Consider the following 15,227-nt stretch of genomic DNA (forward strand, 5'->3'; position numbering starts at 1 on the left):
ATGTTGGGGAAAAATTGAAGCTATGACTGTTATGCTAGAGGTAAATTATATGCATAGAATGTTACCCATATTTTTTCCAGATAACTTTTATAAGAGAATGAGACACATGCTTTTTGATTTCCTGTGGAAAAAGAAACATCTGTGCATAACCTCCAGAAACCTGAAACGAGAAAAGAGAAAGGTGTGGGTCAGCTTCCCAAACTTTCTTCTGCAACTCAATATGTACTGTATATTTTGTGACATAGTGGTTTGTGTTTACAAAATTGGAGGGAAGAGCATAATACTCAATAGATGCACTTTGGTTGAAGGGATAGTTCCTACAAAACCTCTTTTGGAAAATTTAGTGTTACTATCAGCTTATAGACCATTTCAGAAACTGGAAGGTTCAAGGATGCCGGGCTTCACAATGCTAAAATCATCTTTATTAATCAGGAGGCCAATATTCAGTTGGCTGTTTAGTGGTCAAGTTATCCAGCCAGATAACTTGTCCTGAATATTCAATGGGATAAACTTCCCACTGGATATCCCCGCTTAAAGTTATCTAACTATAGTCGGATAACTTTAAACATAATGGGATATTCTTTTGAATATCGTCTGTTATTAACCAGCTATATTCAAAAGAACATAGCCAGTTAAGTTACTTCCTTAAAAAAAAAAAACCCACATCACGGGCCTATAGGCCCAAACTGTCCCTGTCTCCCTCCTACCCAAGTTCCAAAGGCCCACTGGGATGAACTTGCCTCCCGCTCAAAACAAATTCTTTGGGGCAGGAGCCCTGCTCCCTCACCCCCTGCTTCCGCTTCCTCTTCCTCTTCCTGCCACCCATCCTACAACCCAGCCCAACCCTTTCCCTTCTAAGCATCCCTGCCCCACTCCCTTACCTTTATTCATAGTAGCCGTACTCCCAGATCACTGTTGCCTCCTAATACAACTACTATGAATAAAGTGACGAGAGTGAGGGGTGCCTAGAAGGGAAAGGGTTGGGGCGGGCAGTAGGGTGGGAGCTGGAGACAGCTCGATATGCACTTAAAATAAAAAGAGAAGCAGGAGCAGGGGTGAGGGAGGGGAGACTCTGCACCAAATATATTTTTTTGACAAGTGAGATGGGCCATTTTGGGGAGGGGGGTGGCAAGTTTGGCCCAGTGGGCCTTTGGAACTTGGGTGGGAGGGAGGCAGGGGACACGTTTGGGCCCGTAGGCTTGCCTTGTTTTTTTTTTTTCTTTTTGAAAAAATGGAATGTAACTTATCCGACTATGTTCTTTTGTAACCCACCCCAGTGTTGCTGTCCTGCAGGCACCCTGCTAGCTCTTCTTTGTGCCCTTTTCCCCAGGATGTGGATCCATTTTGTTGGGGGGAAAGGTTAACTTGCAGGGCCCAGTGCAGGGATGACTTCCTCCTTACTGAATTTTCCCTAGGAGAGAGGTAATCTCTTCACTGTGTGCTATGTGCTAAAAACCACTCAGGACACATTGGGTTAGTGTCAAAATAAAACTGTATTTTTCAGAATTGGGTGAATGATAGCACAATAAATATGAATCCAGCTCCACAGACTTTTCTTTCTTTGGTTACAGTCTTTATCCTCTATCTGTGCAGGAGTCTTTAAACAGGCAAGGGAGCCATCCACCCTCCTGGATTAGGCAGTGGTGGTCCCAGTGGGCAGGGTACCCCTAAGATGGTTGGGGAAAACCCTTTCCAAAGATGGCCAAAATCCTGTCCATGCACAGAGAGTAAATCCTCTCTCTCCCCAGGGGCGAAGACTCCTGAGGGGGGTCCTCAATGATGTTCAAAAGTCTCTTACTCACAGTTAGTAGTTCTCTTCCTTATAATTCAAAGGGGATCCCTTTTTTTTTGGGGGGGGGGGAATCCCAGCTGGAACTGTATCTTCACAGGTCTTTAGATGGGTAGGAAGAGGGGCAGAAAAACACTTCCTCTCAGAACTTCACAAAATAATCTCTTCGGGTCCCCAAAAAGGAAATAACACCGGAGTTGTTATTTGCAACGGGTCACCACCTATGCCCAGGTCTTCCCTATCCCTGGGCATCCCAAACACAAGCCTCCCCATTCCCTGAATCTAGGAAATGCCCAGGTGTCCAGCAAGGCTCCTACCATGTAAAAGTCCAAAATTCCAGAAATTTGCATGAGGAAGTCCTTACCCACCAGGGAGTGGATAGGCAGGGAAATCCCCGATCTTGCTCGCAGACTGCCATCTAGGAGGGCCAGAGACCCAAGAGTAGGCCCAAAATCAACCTAGATAAATTCTCCAACCCTCCTCCTAACTGCAAACTTATACTGCCCTTGGAGCTCTTGGCACATCTATTCCAGTATCCTCAAGAGGAGGGGCGGCACAGGACTTGATCCTCCCCTATTTATTGACTCACTAACTGCACTAACCACAGCTGAACATGCTCAGTAGAGCATGTTTGAAAGCTCTAGAATCTTTGAGATCAAAGTTCCAGATCAGGCTCCATCCGATGATGTCACCCATATGTGAGGACTGGTATCCTGCTGACCTCTGAGAACACCTGTTACAGGTAAGCAATTCTATTATCCAGCTATAATTTAGCTGGATAAGTGGCTGAATATTCCTTTTGTGCTATTTAGATGGATACATTTTGAGTTATCTGTCTAAATGGCTTTTGAATATTGACCTCAAGATATCCAAGTGGGCGAAGCAGGACTTAACCTTGACAACTGCAAGCGAAAACATAAATAGAATTCAACTAAATCATGGCTGGTCAGAGTTAACAGCTATAGAAGACCTGCTGGAAAAATGATATTTAAATCACTTTAGGGATTATTTCACTTTCTCATTCAAAGATGTACTCGTGCATAATCTTTAATTTAATTAATTTAAAACATTTTATTACCTGTACCCTACAAAGTTTGCGGTAGTGTACAATATAACATACATAAAAATCAGAAGAGCATAACATATAAGGAGTTCTGATAGTATATATCCCCATATTGAGGACTATTAATTTGATGATTAGGATATAGAAGTATAATAGGAAGACTGACTCCCCGATAGCTATGGTACTCCTGCTTTGGCTCCCACCCACTTGTCATAAGGGACTGTTAACAGAACTGGAAAAGGTTCCAGCAGAGCTGGAATCTCAAGAATGAAGGAAGGCAGACTAAGCTCTCTTGCCACCTAAAAAAGTTATGGTCAGTACAGTGATTATCACATTCATCTTGTCATTGCCATACCATCTACGTATAGGAAAATGTACTCCAGCATGTGAAAGTAAGTACCAAAAGCCTTTTTTTTTTTTTTTTTTTAAGTGGAAGTTATTATAAATTCAGAAGAATGCTCTTTCACCATTCAAAATAAAACTGGAAAGCAATGATCCCTCATCTCTCCTCAGGGCAGCCTAATTATTTCTTTCTATATCTAAAACTAACATAGTAGGACATCCTCCTTAGAAGTCATTAGAGGTCCTTCATCTCAAGTATTATTTTCTTATTTAATATTCTTCTGCATGTAAGGCTTATTTGACACACCCTCCAGTTGCACATTTTATAGCCCTTTTATATCATGTCTTCTAGGGGACAAATGGATAGAGCTAAGTTATGCAAGAAAACTCATCTGTGAGGCAACTGCTGATGGAGCATATTTTTACAAAGTTCAAATACAATCATAGTTTCTTCTCTGCAAAATGTGGGATGTGGAAATATGATATACAGGAGTAAACTACTTCAGGACAAAACGGAATATTCTCTTTACCAGTCCAGATCTCTTTTCTGCAGCACAAGACAAAAATGCTGTGAGCAGAATATCCCCAGAGAGTCAGTCATTTATGCAGCACAGGAAGTTTGCAGAATTGGGACATAAGTCATCCTAATTATTCATGCTGTCGACCTGTTGCTACAGATTGCAGTACATGTCTGCTTCTGATGTCATGGCAGCCTTTATTGTCAAAGTAAATAATGCCAGCTCTGTCTCTGTTGAAAAGTTACGAGAGACATACAGTGGTGTAGATTTTTAAAAATAGTGCGATCGCGTACTTTTGTTCGTGCACCAGGCGCAAACAAAAGTACGCTGGATTTTATAAGATACGCGCGTAGCCGGCGCAAAATAGGCGTGCTGGCGCGCAAGGGCCCTGCTCGCGAAAATCCAGCCGGATTTACGCGGGCAGGGCATTTAAAATCCGCCCGAGTATGTTCACCAGCACAGTATAGAAACTGAAAATCTATTAACACTTACATACTGCCATGTTTCAAAAGATAGCACATTTCCTCGGTCTCCTTTCTTGTTTGTGCGCACCCAGCAGAGTTTGTCAGTTTACGGATGCGCAACTGCCTGTATTTTAAAATTGGATGCATGTCCAGCTGAGGACCAGTTTCACCAGTTCATCCACCACTTTGCCCCATGTTCTCCTAGGTCCTCCTAATCCCCTTAGTTATGCAGCCTGCACTCCCTCGAGTTACCCCAGATCCCTCAAACCCCTCACAGATGCCTGTATTTTTTTTTATTTTAACTTACACCTCTTCTATAGCAGAATTAAAGTTACACGGCGCTGAACCCAGGCATGAGTCCAGGCACGTAGGTACTTGTGCACACATCTCTTAGGCTAGCCACTCCGGAATGCCCACATCCTGCCCACACCACTCCCACACTATACCCCCTTTTCTTCCGATGTGAAATGTGCACCCATCAGTACTATTGCACATATCTGCCTGCTTTATAAAATAAGGTGGACATGCGCTAGTGCTAGATGCGTTCCCATCTCCAGATTTTGGCACTTGTTCAGCTTTTAAAATTCACTTCTAGTACACCATTGGATCTCTGTGAGCTATCATTGTTTTAATGAGAGTGCCTTTCCTGATTTAACTAAATGTTTGCATAACTGAACAATCAATATCAGTAGATAAAGATTAAGAGCTCAAAGCTCAATATTTAAACCGCACTGAGCACCTCTTTATGAACGCCTAATTAGGCTGTAAAGATAGGCACCTATATTCAGCCAATAAAAGGCATCTTAATTTTGTGCTGGATATAGGTATCTAACTTTAGGTGCTTTAAACCAGGCATAGGCAACCTTTTTGAAGTGGTGTTCCAAGTTTTAAATCGGGAGTAGTTAACTCTGGTCCTCAAGTGCCACAAGTCAGTGGGCACCTTGATCTTCCAGATTCTTTTTTCACACACAACTCTTAAATATTTTTAATTGACATTAATTTTAAAATATTCAAGAGCTATACACAAATTAATTAAATGGATAAGTTTTTCCTCATATAAAAACAAAATTATAAAAAAGGAGAAGAGAAAAATGCCTCTCACTCACGTCTTCCCCCTCGCCAATACATCCTCTATTAAGAAAACAGAGCAGGCCAGGCTGCTATAGATCCCTATACAGAAATTACCCGCTAGCTAGCAGAGTACATCACCTGAGTCATACATACAGAACCTCACCAAATACATAATAAAGTGATCATAAAAAAGTATAAATAGAAACATGCAGACAAAAACTGAACTGGAAACTACAAGCCAAAATCTGTATGCATTGCAACAATGGAAAAACAGAAACATTACTATGCATCATAAAACATCAAACAAAGGGGGTTATTTTCCAAAGTGATCGCAAGCGAAAAGTCCCTTTTGCGTGTGATCACTAAATCGGGGCGGAGTCCGCACCAGAAGGGGAGGAGTCGGGGTGGACTCCGCGCCAACTTCGCTGACGGCGAAAAGGTAAGGGCCCTTTTCGCTGTCACTAGCGTGCCCAATAGCACCACCTTTTATGATGGCGCTATTGGGTGCGAAAGTCGGCAGCAATCGCACCGAGGAGGTGCGATTGCTGCCGGCTTTTGCAGGCCCGCCCTCCGCTTCATCCCTCCACCCCCTGTTACTACGCGATTCAGGAAGCCGCTGTAGCTTAGAAATCTAGGCCAAAATGAACAAATATGAAATATCAATCATAATAGTAAAACCATACCAATAAAAAGAATAATATTTCAAAACAGCAGAAACATAAAGCAACACCCCGTAACTAAAACCTATAAGGATTTTTTAAAAAACTGTTCTCCATATCTGGGAACTTTTGATTTCCAGTCACCCTGAAATTGTCATAAATTAGTTGGGGTGGTGGAAGGTACATACAAAAACTTTCTCCTCTCCCTCACATACACACACACACATTCTCCAACACACACATACATGCTCTCTCTCTCTCCCAATTGCAATCACTTACACACATTCTCTCTCTTTCTCACATGCAGTCACACACACACTTGTTCTCTCCCTACATGAAATCACACGCTCAAACATGCTCTCTGTCTCTGTCCCCTACATGCAATCACACACACACATATGTTTGCTTTCTCTCCCCCACATGCATCACAGATGCACACTGTTTCTCTCCCCTCAGGCAATCACACACACACACATACATGCACGCTCTCTCTCTTTCTCCCTTATGCAATCACATAAATACACACATGTTCTCTCTATCCCACATGAAATCACTCACATACACATGCTCTCTCTCCTCCACATGCAATCATACACACATGCAAAGGCTCACTTGTGCACATACTCACACACATACACACAAGCTCTCACTCACCCACAGGCAGACACCCACACAGGCTCTCACCCACCCACCCCCACATGCACAGGCTCACACATACACTCTCAGAACCAGATCTTTTCATTAGTTTGCAGCAGGATAGGGTCTGGTGGCAGCTGCTGGGTCCTCCCTCTTTCTTCATCGGCCACAGGGCCTGCCAGATCATGGGGTGGGCAGCAGCAGGAGTTGCATTTAACCAAACGTCATCTCCTGATGCTGCAGGACCGGTCTCGCAAAAAGGGCCACAAGACTGGCCCCATGGCAGCAGGAGATGATGTTTGGTTAGATGCAATTCCTGGTGCTGGCATATGTGGAGTTGTATTGACACCCCACAGCTACGCCTATGTGGCTTGGGGCTGCCTGCAAGCATTGGCAGCATTGGAGGCTGGAGTCTCCTCTTAGCTACTATTCAGTGCCATACTGCCACTGTCATGCCACTAAAAATGGTACACACGCCATAGCTTGCCGACCCCTGCTTTAAACTGAGGCTTCTACATTTAGGCAGCTATGTTCTCTTCTATTTTAAGGTGCATAGATTAGGTACCTAGTGCTGAAAATCAGTGCTTAACTCCAGACTTGGCTCCACCTACTTTTAAAGCATCTAAATTTAGGGCCCCTGTAAAGACGTAGGGATCTAAATTTAGGGGCTCAGAAGGGAGAAATTTTTTTATGGCTGCTCTAAGTTCCTAACACTTAAAGCTAGGTGCCTAGATATTTTGAATATCATGCTTTAAGCTTATTTGTTTTTTGTGTTGTATATTATAGAATTCTGAATGTACATGTGTATATATGCATCAAATTCATTATAAAAAAAATGTACTTCTATAAATGTCATAGATAGGCAATCAAAGTTAGTTTACGCATATTCTGCTATAATATTGTATAATGAAAGATTAGCTAACCCTACAAAGACTTGAATTTCATACAACAGAAAGTTTTGCTATTTGTTTATATTATAAAAATCTGATATTCTTTTGTTAATATGACTGTAAGAGCTAGCTCTAGTATTTCATACTTCCTACAGCTGTGTAAATCTTCACTTATTTTCTGCAGCTAATTTTTGAAGGCATTCGAGGTCCTGGTATAGAAGGTGATATTGCAATAGATGATATATCAATTGTAGAAGGAGAGTGTATGAAATCAGAAAAACCAGCTAACAGTAAGTAGAGCATTTAAATAAACAGAACGTATATTTTGAACCACTCCATGAAATGCACAAAAATAATTTAACTTAGATTAGTAGTTGAGGTTAAATCCTTGTTTGAAACCAAAATCTGAATACAAAAATTTCAGCTTGCAAAGAAAAAAAACACAAGTGCTTTTAAGAATCAACATTTCACATTTAGGATAATTAATGATGCAATTTAAAAATATAAAGGAAAAATAAAGACATTTTAAATATTTTCTGGGAGATCACCAAAATACCTTAAAAATTAATGTTTACCAGAGAGAAGACACTTGAAATAATGATAATTTTTTCACAGTTGATAAGCTTGATAGGGAAACATGTTTAAAAGATCAATTATACCCCAAAAAACTCCTTGTTTATGTAATAAGGTGGTATTTAGGCCCTATTTACTTACCATGAACTGTAGCACTATCATTGTGTTACTCATGTCTAAAGAATCGATTTTTGTGGTCTTAAAAGCTCATGTGCTACATTGTCTTTTCTGATGGGCCAATAAAAGTTTTCTAAACCTACACTTTTTTCTGGGGTCATAGTAACATAGTAATGACGACAGAAAAAGACCAAATTGGTCCATCTAGTCTGCCCAGCAAGCTTCCCAAAGTAGTAACTGCCACTCTGTGCAGGTTACCCCCCACGTTTCTGTTAAGGGTAGTAACTGCCGCTCCATGCGATACATCAACTAGAGCTCTACTTTTGGCAACGGAACAACACACATGCCTGAAGTGGAGTAATAACTGCACTAATTTTCCTAGGTGTGTGTAGCTTCTGTTGTAATGAACACTCTCTTATGTTTAATTACAATTAATTATAAGGGGCCATTTACTAAGATGAAATATTTTATTATGGGAGAGGAGAAATACCATGGAAGGGGGAGATTTCCTGCAGTATTTTTCTCCTCCCATGAAAAAATATTGCAGCGGCTCCTCGCAATATTTTTTTTTTATGGGAAAATCTCTGTGAAAAAAAATAGTATGGGGAAACATGAAAACTGCAAGATGATGGCACCCTTTCCAAACCTAGACCCCCTTCCCAAACCTTTCAAAAGTGCTTTGGTGCTCTAGTGGACATTCTTGGTGTCTAGTGTGGCCCGGAGCACACCTGAGCCTCCTAGCCTCTCATCGCCATTTTGAAAAATGTCATCAACCATCCCAGAGCCTAGAAGGTGCTCTGGGCACCATTAGACACCAGGGATGCCCACTAGACCACTTGGGCACTATTGAAATATATGGGAAAGGATACAGAGTGTGGGCTAGAGTTAGGTGGGAAAGAACCAGAGGGGTGTTTAATCATCGGGAGCGGGAGACTTTGGTTCAAAGAGAGGAGTGGGGGAAGGGGGAGGAGTGTTGCCCTATGACTTACAAAACTATTTTTTTTAAAATTTTGTATACCTTTGGGCCATAGGTGGTGTGGGATTGGATGGTGTCTACCTAGACCTCCAGGGGGGGAATTTTACATTGTGGGGGGCAGTGTTTTGGCTACTGCTGGACTGTGGCACTTAAGCGGTCAGTGGTGTGGTTACAGCCAGAGGAAAGCACACAGACTCTGGCTGTGCTTAAAGAGCTCTTTATTTACCATGATCTTAAACACACACAAGTGGCAGCAGACAATAAAACAGACTCCTTAAACTCAGGCAGTCTCTAAGCTTTAAGTACAAGCAGTTTACCAATCTTACAGATAAGTCCTCAGTCAGTATGCTGGGACTCCGTCAGCTCCCCAGGGTCCATCTATCTTGTCTAGGCCCTCAGGTTTTATGCTCAGTAGTTGGACTCCTCCCTCCTCCCAGAATACTTTGGGGAGCCCAAGCCTAAGGAGGACCAGGTAGGATATCTGAGTCTGGTCCTTTAAGGTAGATTGAGAGAGACGCCTTTACACACCTTCACACGGACCTTTAATTGTCAGTGCTGGAGTATTGTGATATGTGTTATTATCCCAATGCTCTGAAGAAAAATTAGCTTCAATTCCTGAGTTGTAGGTAAGTTTTTGGAAATCAATGAGCTTGTGTTATTTTTGTCAAGCTGTATTAATTTATTTGCATAGAATTAAGTAGGCATGAGCTGCTGTGCATGCATTTGAAAAAAATATGCATGCAAAGTGCATACAAAGCAGCTCAATTTAATAGGGGTGGGTTTTTAGGGAAAATATTGTGTAATATCACTAATAACAAATATCGCCCTGATATGGGTATATTGCATTATTATTAATGCATTATACTCTTTTCATAGCTTAGTAAATATATCCTATAAAGTGCATTGAAAAATAAGTAGGTAATTTTCAAAAGGATTTAGGCACATACAAGTAGCATATATCGTAGCAATTTTCAAAAGACCATTTATGCATGTAAAACATTTTGAAAGTTCATTGAACTTTCAAAGGTGTTAAATGCATAAAAGGAGCAATTTTCAAAAGCTCATTTACATGAATAAAACCCAATTTTATGTGCATAATTCATTTTGAAAATTACCTTCTAGTTGTATCAATACAGTTTTTCTCTTTAGAAGGCACTATTACAGGATGGAGGACAGGACAGCGAGCAAAGAGTTGTTACCTAATTAAATTTATGGAAAATAATTGTTGTAAAATAAAATACTGGAAGATAACTAAGATTTACCCAAGTACCTGCCTGAAGACTGTTATAGAAATGAAATGTTCTTGTAAATGTTAGACAAACTAAGGAACTCAGTATTAAGAAAAACTAGTTATACATACAATGTGTGTGCTAAACCTCACATACATTGGAAGCAGATACAATTTTTTACGTGAACTGAGAAATGTTTGTGGTCTTGGAAAAGACATAACCAGCCATCAAGGGAATGTCAAAAAGATTTATTGTAAAGAAGAATGTAATAGATTGTACATCTTGTAGCTAGCCTTGAGATGTAGCTAGTGTTGAGATTAGTTAACTTTAAGTGAATGACGTGGCTTGCAAACTTTAACACAGGTTGCATTATTTGATTTGCATAATAATGAACAGTTTTGCATGAATTTGCATGAGACTGCTTATTAAAATATACATGTTGCACTGGATTTGTAGGCTAGGAAATAATATGTGGAAATTGCACATTCCATATGTTATTTCTGTGATAATATGTTTTAAAACAGAATAAATGCTGTTTATCATTTGCTAATACTTTAGTGCAGCTTATTCAATAAGATTCATTATGATTCACTTATGGACAAAAAAGAATTTATATATATTGAGAAGAAATCCAGAAAACACCATCTTATTATTCTAATTTTCACAGAGGTAGTGATGGAAAATTGTCAGGGAGGGATGTGTATTGTTTAAAGAATGCAAAAAATGAGGCCATTTTTATTTTGTTCTGAATGGAATAAACTGAAAATAGCCTCGTACAAAAATATCTGAAACATTTTGGGTATTTTCTAATTCAGTGCATTTAAAAATTTAAAAAAATGCTTCTGTCAGGACCATGTCTTGGCACCAGCCCCAGTACCAAGGCCTAAACATGGGTCAGGCATGATGCTGAGGCTTAGTCCCCAGGCCTAGGCCAGATGTCAGGGTTTGGCCCTGAGGCCTGATTCTGTTGCCAAAGCTTGGGACTAGTTCTTAGGCCTGGTCCCATTGCCGAGGCCTAGACCCAGCATATACGTCTGTACATCAGAATGGCATCATCCTCACTGGAGGAAGGTATTGCAGTGATGTCACTCCAGAGCCATCTTCCAAGCAGATGGTGTCATTTTTTGAAGCACCAGGACAGAAAATGTTGGGAGGGATGGGCCTAAGCCTATACATTGGGACTGGGTCTGTGCTTTGGCATTGGGACCTATTCTCAGGGCAGGGCCCTAATACTGGGTCTAGGTCTCAGCACAGGGCTGGGTCCTAGTGCCAGGACTAGGCCTTGGCACCAAGACCAGGTCTTCATGCCAGGGCCAGGTCTCATAGCTGGGACCAGACCTAAGTGCCGGGAACAGGCATTGCTTGGGCCTAGGCCTCAATACCAAGCCTAGATATTGGGTCAGGCCCATTTTTTGGTTCGGGATTGCCAAGACCTTATTTTTTTCTTTAACTGTTTGGATTTTTTTTTTAATTTCAAGGACCTTTTTTTATTTAATTTCTATTTTGATTTGGCAAGTAAACCAAACTGTAAAAGAATTGAAACACACCAAATCTAGACACCCCCACCAAAAATGAAAAAAACAAACCAAACTGAATATTTTGGGGCTGCACATCTCAATTTTCAGGGCATTTCAGATCTAATTTTATTAATTATATGATTGAATTCAGTCTATTTGTGATTCAGATATGTGTGAATAGAAAGGAAGTTAACTAATGCACATTTCTTTGTTATATTTTGTTATATGCCCATGCTTAGTCATGAGAGTAAAGAAATAATATAATAGCTCTCTGTCTCCAACTATAGGGGTAGATTTTATAAATTTGCGCACACGCTTACTTTTGTTTGCACACCAGGCGCGAACAAGAGTACACGGGATTTCAATAGATACGTGCGTAGCCGCGCGTATCCGTTAAAATCTGGGGTCAGCGCGCACAAGGCTGCCCAAAATCGGCAGCCTGTGCGCGCCGAGCCGAGCAGCCTGCCTCTGTTCCCTCCTAGGCCGCTCCGAAATTGGAGCGGCTTCGCAAGGAACTTTCCTTCCACCCCCCCGCACCGTCCCCTCTCTTCCCCTACCTTTGTTGAACAAGTTATGCCTGCTCGAGGCAGGCGTTACTTTGCGCGTGCTAGGCCGGCTGCCGCGCGCCATGTTCCGGTCCGGGGGCTGATTCAGAGGCTGCGGCCACACCCCCGGAATGCCCCCGGATGACGCGCCAGCGGCGTCACGCCCCCCAATGACACGCCGGTCGTGACACGCACCCCCGACACGCCCCCCCAGGAAAGCCCCGGGACATACGCGCGTCCCAGGGCTTTGCGCACGCCAGAAGCAAGATAGGCTCGGCACGCGCAGGGGGGGTTTGGGGTAGGTTTTTGGGGGTTACGCGCGTAACCTACACACGTAACCCTCTGAAAATCTACCCCATAATATTTAATAAATAAACAACAAATACAAACATTCATATGTCTGTGTAACCAGTTCCCAGCTGATGACTGGCAATGGTTTACATGGGCATCTGTTTGTTGAATGAACCAATTTATAAATTGCAATTGATTTGATTTTATAGTATTTGAGGAGGTTATTGGAATAAACGAATGAATGAACGATCTTTCCAATTATACAACATGTATAAAACCCAATATTTTGGGAGGATATATTGTTTATCCAATAGAAAATGTTTGAATTTTGCTTTGATGATTTGAAAGTTTTAGAAGTTTCTTTTTTATCATATGTATTCTCAGTTCCTAATTTTATCCATTCTCTTAGCAGTATATAACTTTAAATATACCATTATAAATAATTTAACAGTAAAATATTAATAAAAATATTTTTCCTTTCAGGTTTACCATCTGGTGTTGTTGGGACATTAGTACATATATGGCTGTTTCCAGTTAGCTTCTGGATCTTTGTCTTAAGTCATCGAAGGTGACCTTATATTGGCAGAGGCTACAGAAAGATTCACTAGGCACTGGCATGAAGAAAGAGTCTTTGTAAATGGACGTTGAAAAACAAACTACCAAAGATTCCTATACTGACTACTGACTCAAAAAAGCACTGGGGCAAATGGCATCGTTGGAGTAAAAAATTATTACAAACAAAATATGAAAGTCGATGTGGCCATCATGAAAAGATAACTTCTGACGTTTCTGTGGTTAAGAAGATTTACAACATCATCTGGTTGATTTCTGGAAAAAGAGCTAAAGAAATCCTTGTCAAAGCACAAAGTCATGGCTGGTTTTGTTTCAAATGAATAGATTTTGCTTGTTACCATGGAAACCTAATGGCCTGCCAACAAAAACCTCACAGTAAACAGGGTACATGAAGAGTTGGCATTTATTTTCCCTTCAAGAAGGTTTTTAATAGAGAATAAATAAAAATAGGCCCTTTTTGCCTTTGGCTGTCACCTTTCTTAGAAAATAACCCTAACTCAAAGCTGTTTAAGACATTTATGTTTCCTTTTTTTCATGGCTATGCTAAATAACTATATGCTGTCTCTTTTTTGCATGGATTATTATTCAGGATATACAGCCTGGGCTTATATGTTACACAGGCTCAATGGAGTTTGCTTGCAGCCACTTGAACCTTCCAATTAAAGTTGTCTGTTCTAATGAAAAACCAAACCACCATCTTTTATAAATTGCCATGGAAACCAAGTGCCTTCAATGAAACAAGCCTGAAAAATTTAGACACAGAAGCTTGCACTGCTATAAGTGGTTTGTGTAGAACTGTTTTATAAACAAACTACAGGCCTATATGAGTGGATTCCAGGCCAGAAAAACAATGTCGCTTCATGGACTTAAGTTGCTGCATAAGCCCACCAGGGCAAGATATATGTTCTTTAACCTTCTAGACAGCCATGGTCTTTCAGCTTATTATCCATTATAAAATTAGCTTCCAATGGTACAGAAATGGGGAAAAACATTCTTCTTTTTTCAGGTTATGAAGTGAACAACCAGAGCAAAAAACATAGTGCAGAAGTCAGTAAAACACAAAGTGATTTCTTACTCTGACCTCCAATTCAAAATGAATTTGGCCCTAGTTTAAGAGGGAAAAGAAGTAACGAACCAGAGTATTTATGACTGCAGTGCGTACAAACTCTACAGCAGCTCTGGGCCTGCAAATCCGGCTTTATTCTAAACACATTGAGGGTATTATGCCTCTGCCCTTTAGTCAGACTCTGTGCAGATTGTGAAATATTATTTTATTATTTTAGCAAGATTTAAACAAGGTTTTTTTTTTTAAAAAAAAACCTGTAAAATTGACTTTGAGCTACCTGAGAACATACCATACCTTTAACCAGCCAGTTTTCCAATGCATTGTAAATTTCCCTTACTCAGTTGGTTATGAAAATTTGAAGACCTTTTTCCTTAAATTATCTCAACTTTTAACTTCATTTAAAAGACTTTTGTCTACAGAGGAAAATTCTATGTTCTTTCAAATCCCTAGAAATTAAAACAAACTGATATGCAAGTAATTGGAGTATAAGTATTAAATCTATAACAATTGCAAATATTGATACAAAAAAAGCACAAGAAGATATAGTAGAACAATGACAAGGCTTGATTTTTTTTATTCTGTAGAAATGTTTGTGCAAATTCAGTAATTCAACTGAAAAGATAATTTTACAGCTATGTTCAATAAAGCCTCTTTCCAGGTAAGGTATGAGAAGTGGTATGTGTTTTTGTTAGGCTACCTGCTTATAACCATGCATACAGTAAAATAGCTGTGCAAAGATGTCTAGTATTGCTTTCCTACACCCCAGTAGTTGTATGAATGTATTTTGGGATAAATTTGCTAATTTGTAGTCCAGCCAATGGAAATCATGGCAATTATTTTGAGAACTCTGGCAAAGGAGATTCCAGCATTTGTTTTTCACTCAGAACTACTTAGCCAGTGCTATAAAA

At 40.5% G+C, this 15,227-nt stretch overlaps 1 protein-coding gene across 1 annotated transcript in view; it reads left to right on the forward strand.

The window, feature by feature from the left end:
* MDGA2 (MAM domain containing glycosylphosphatidylinositol anchor 2) overlaps positions 1-14,971 on the forward strand; it is a 1,648,575-nt gene extending 1,633,604 nt beyond the window's left edge. Inside the window, exons 17-18 of the mRNA XM_029598388.1 lie at positions 7,617-7,722; positions 13,164-14,971. Coding sequence (XP_029454248.1) covers positions 7,617-7,722; positions 13,164-13,252 — 195 coding nt within the window. The 3' untranslated portion in view covers positions 13,253-14,971. The remainder of the gene's footprint in view (positions 1-7,616; positions 7,723-13,163) is intronic.
* Positions 14,972-15,227: the final 256 nt, after the last annotated feature.

Source organism: Rhinatrema bivittatum, chromosome 4 (assembly GCF_901001135.1).
Source record: "Rhinatrema bivittatum chromosome 4, aRhiBiv1.1, whole genome shotgun sequence".
Classification (NCBI taxonomy): Eukaryota; Metazoa; Chordata; class Amphibia; order Gymnophiona; family Rhinatrematidae; genus Rhinatrema; species Rhinatrema bivittatum.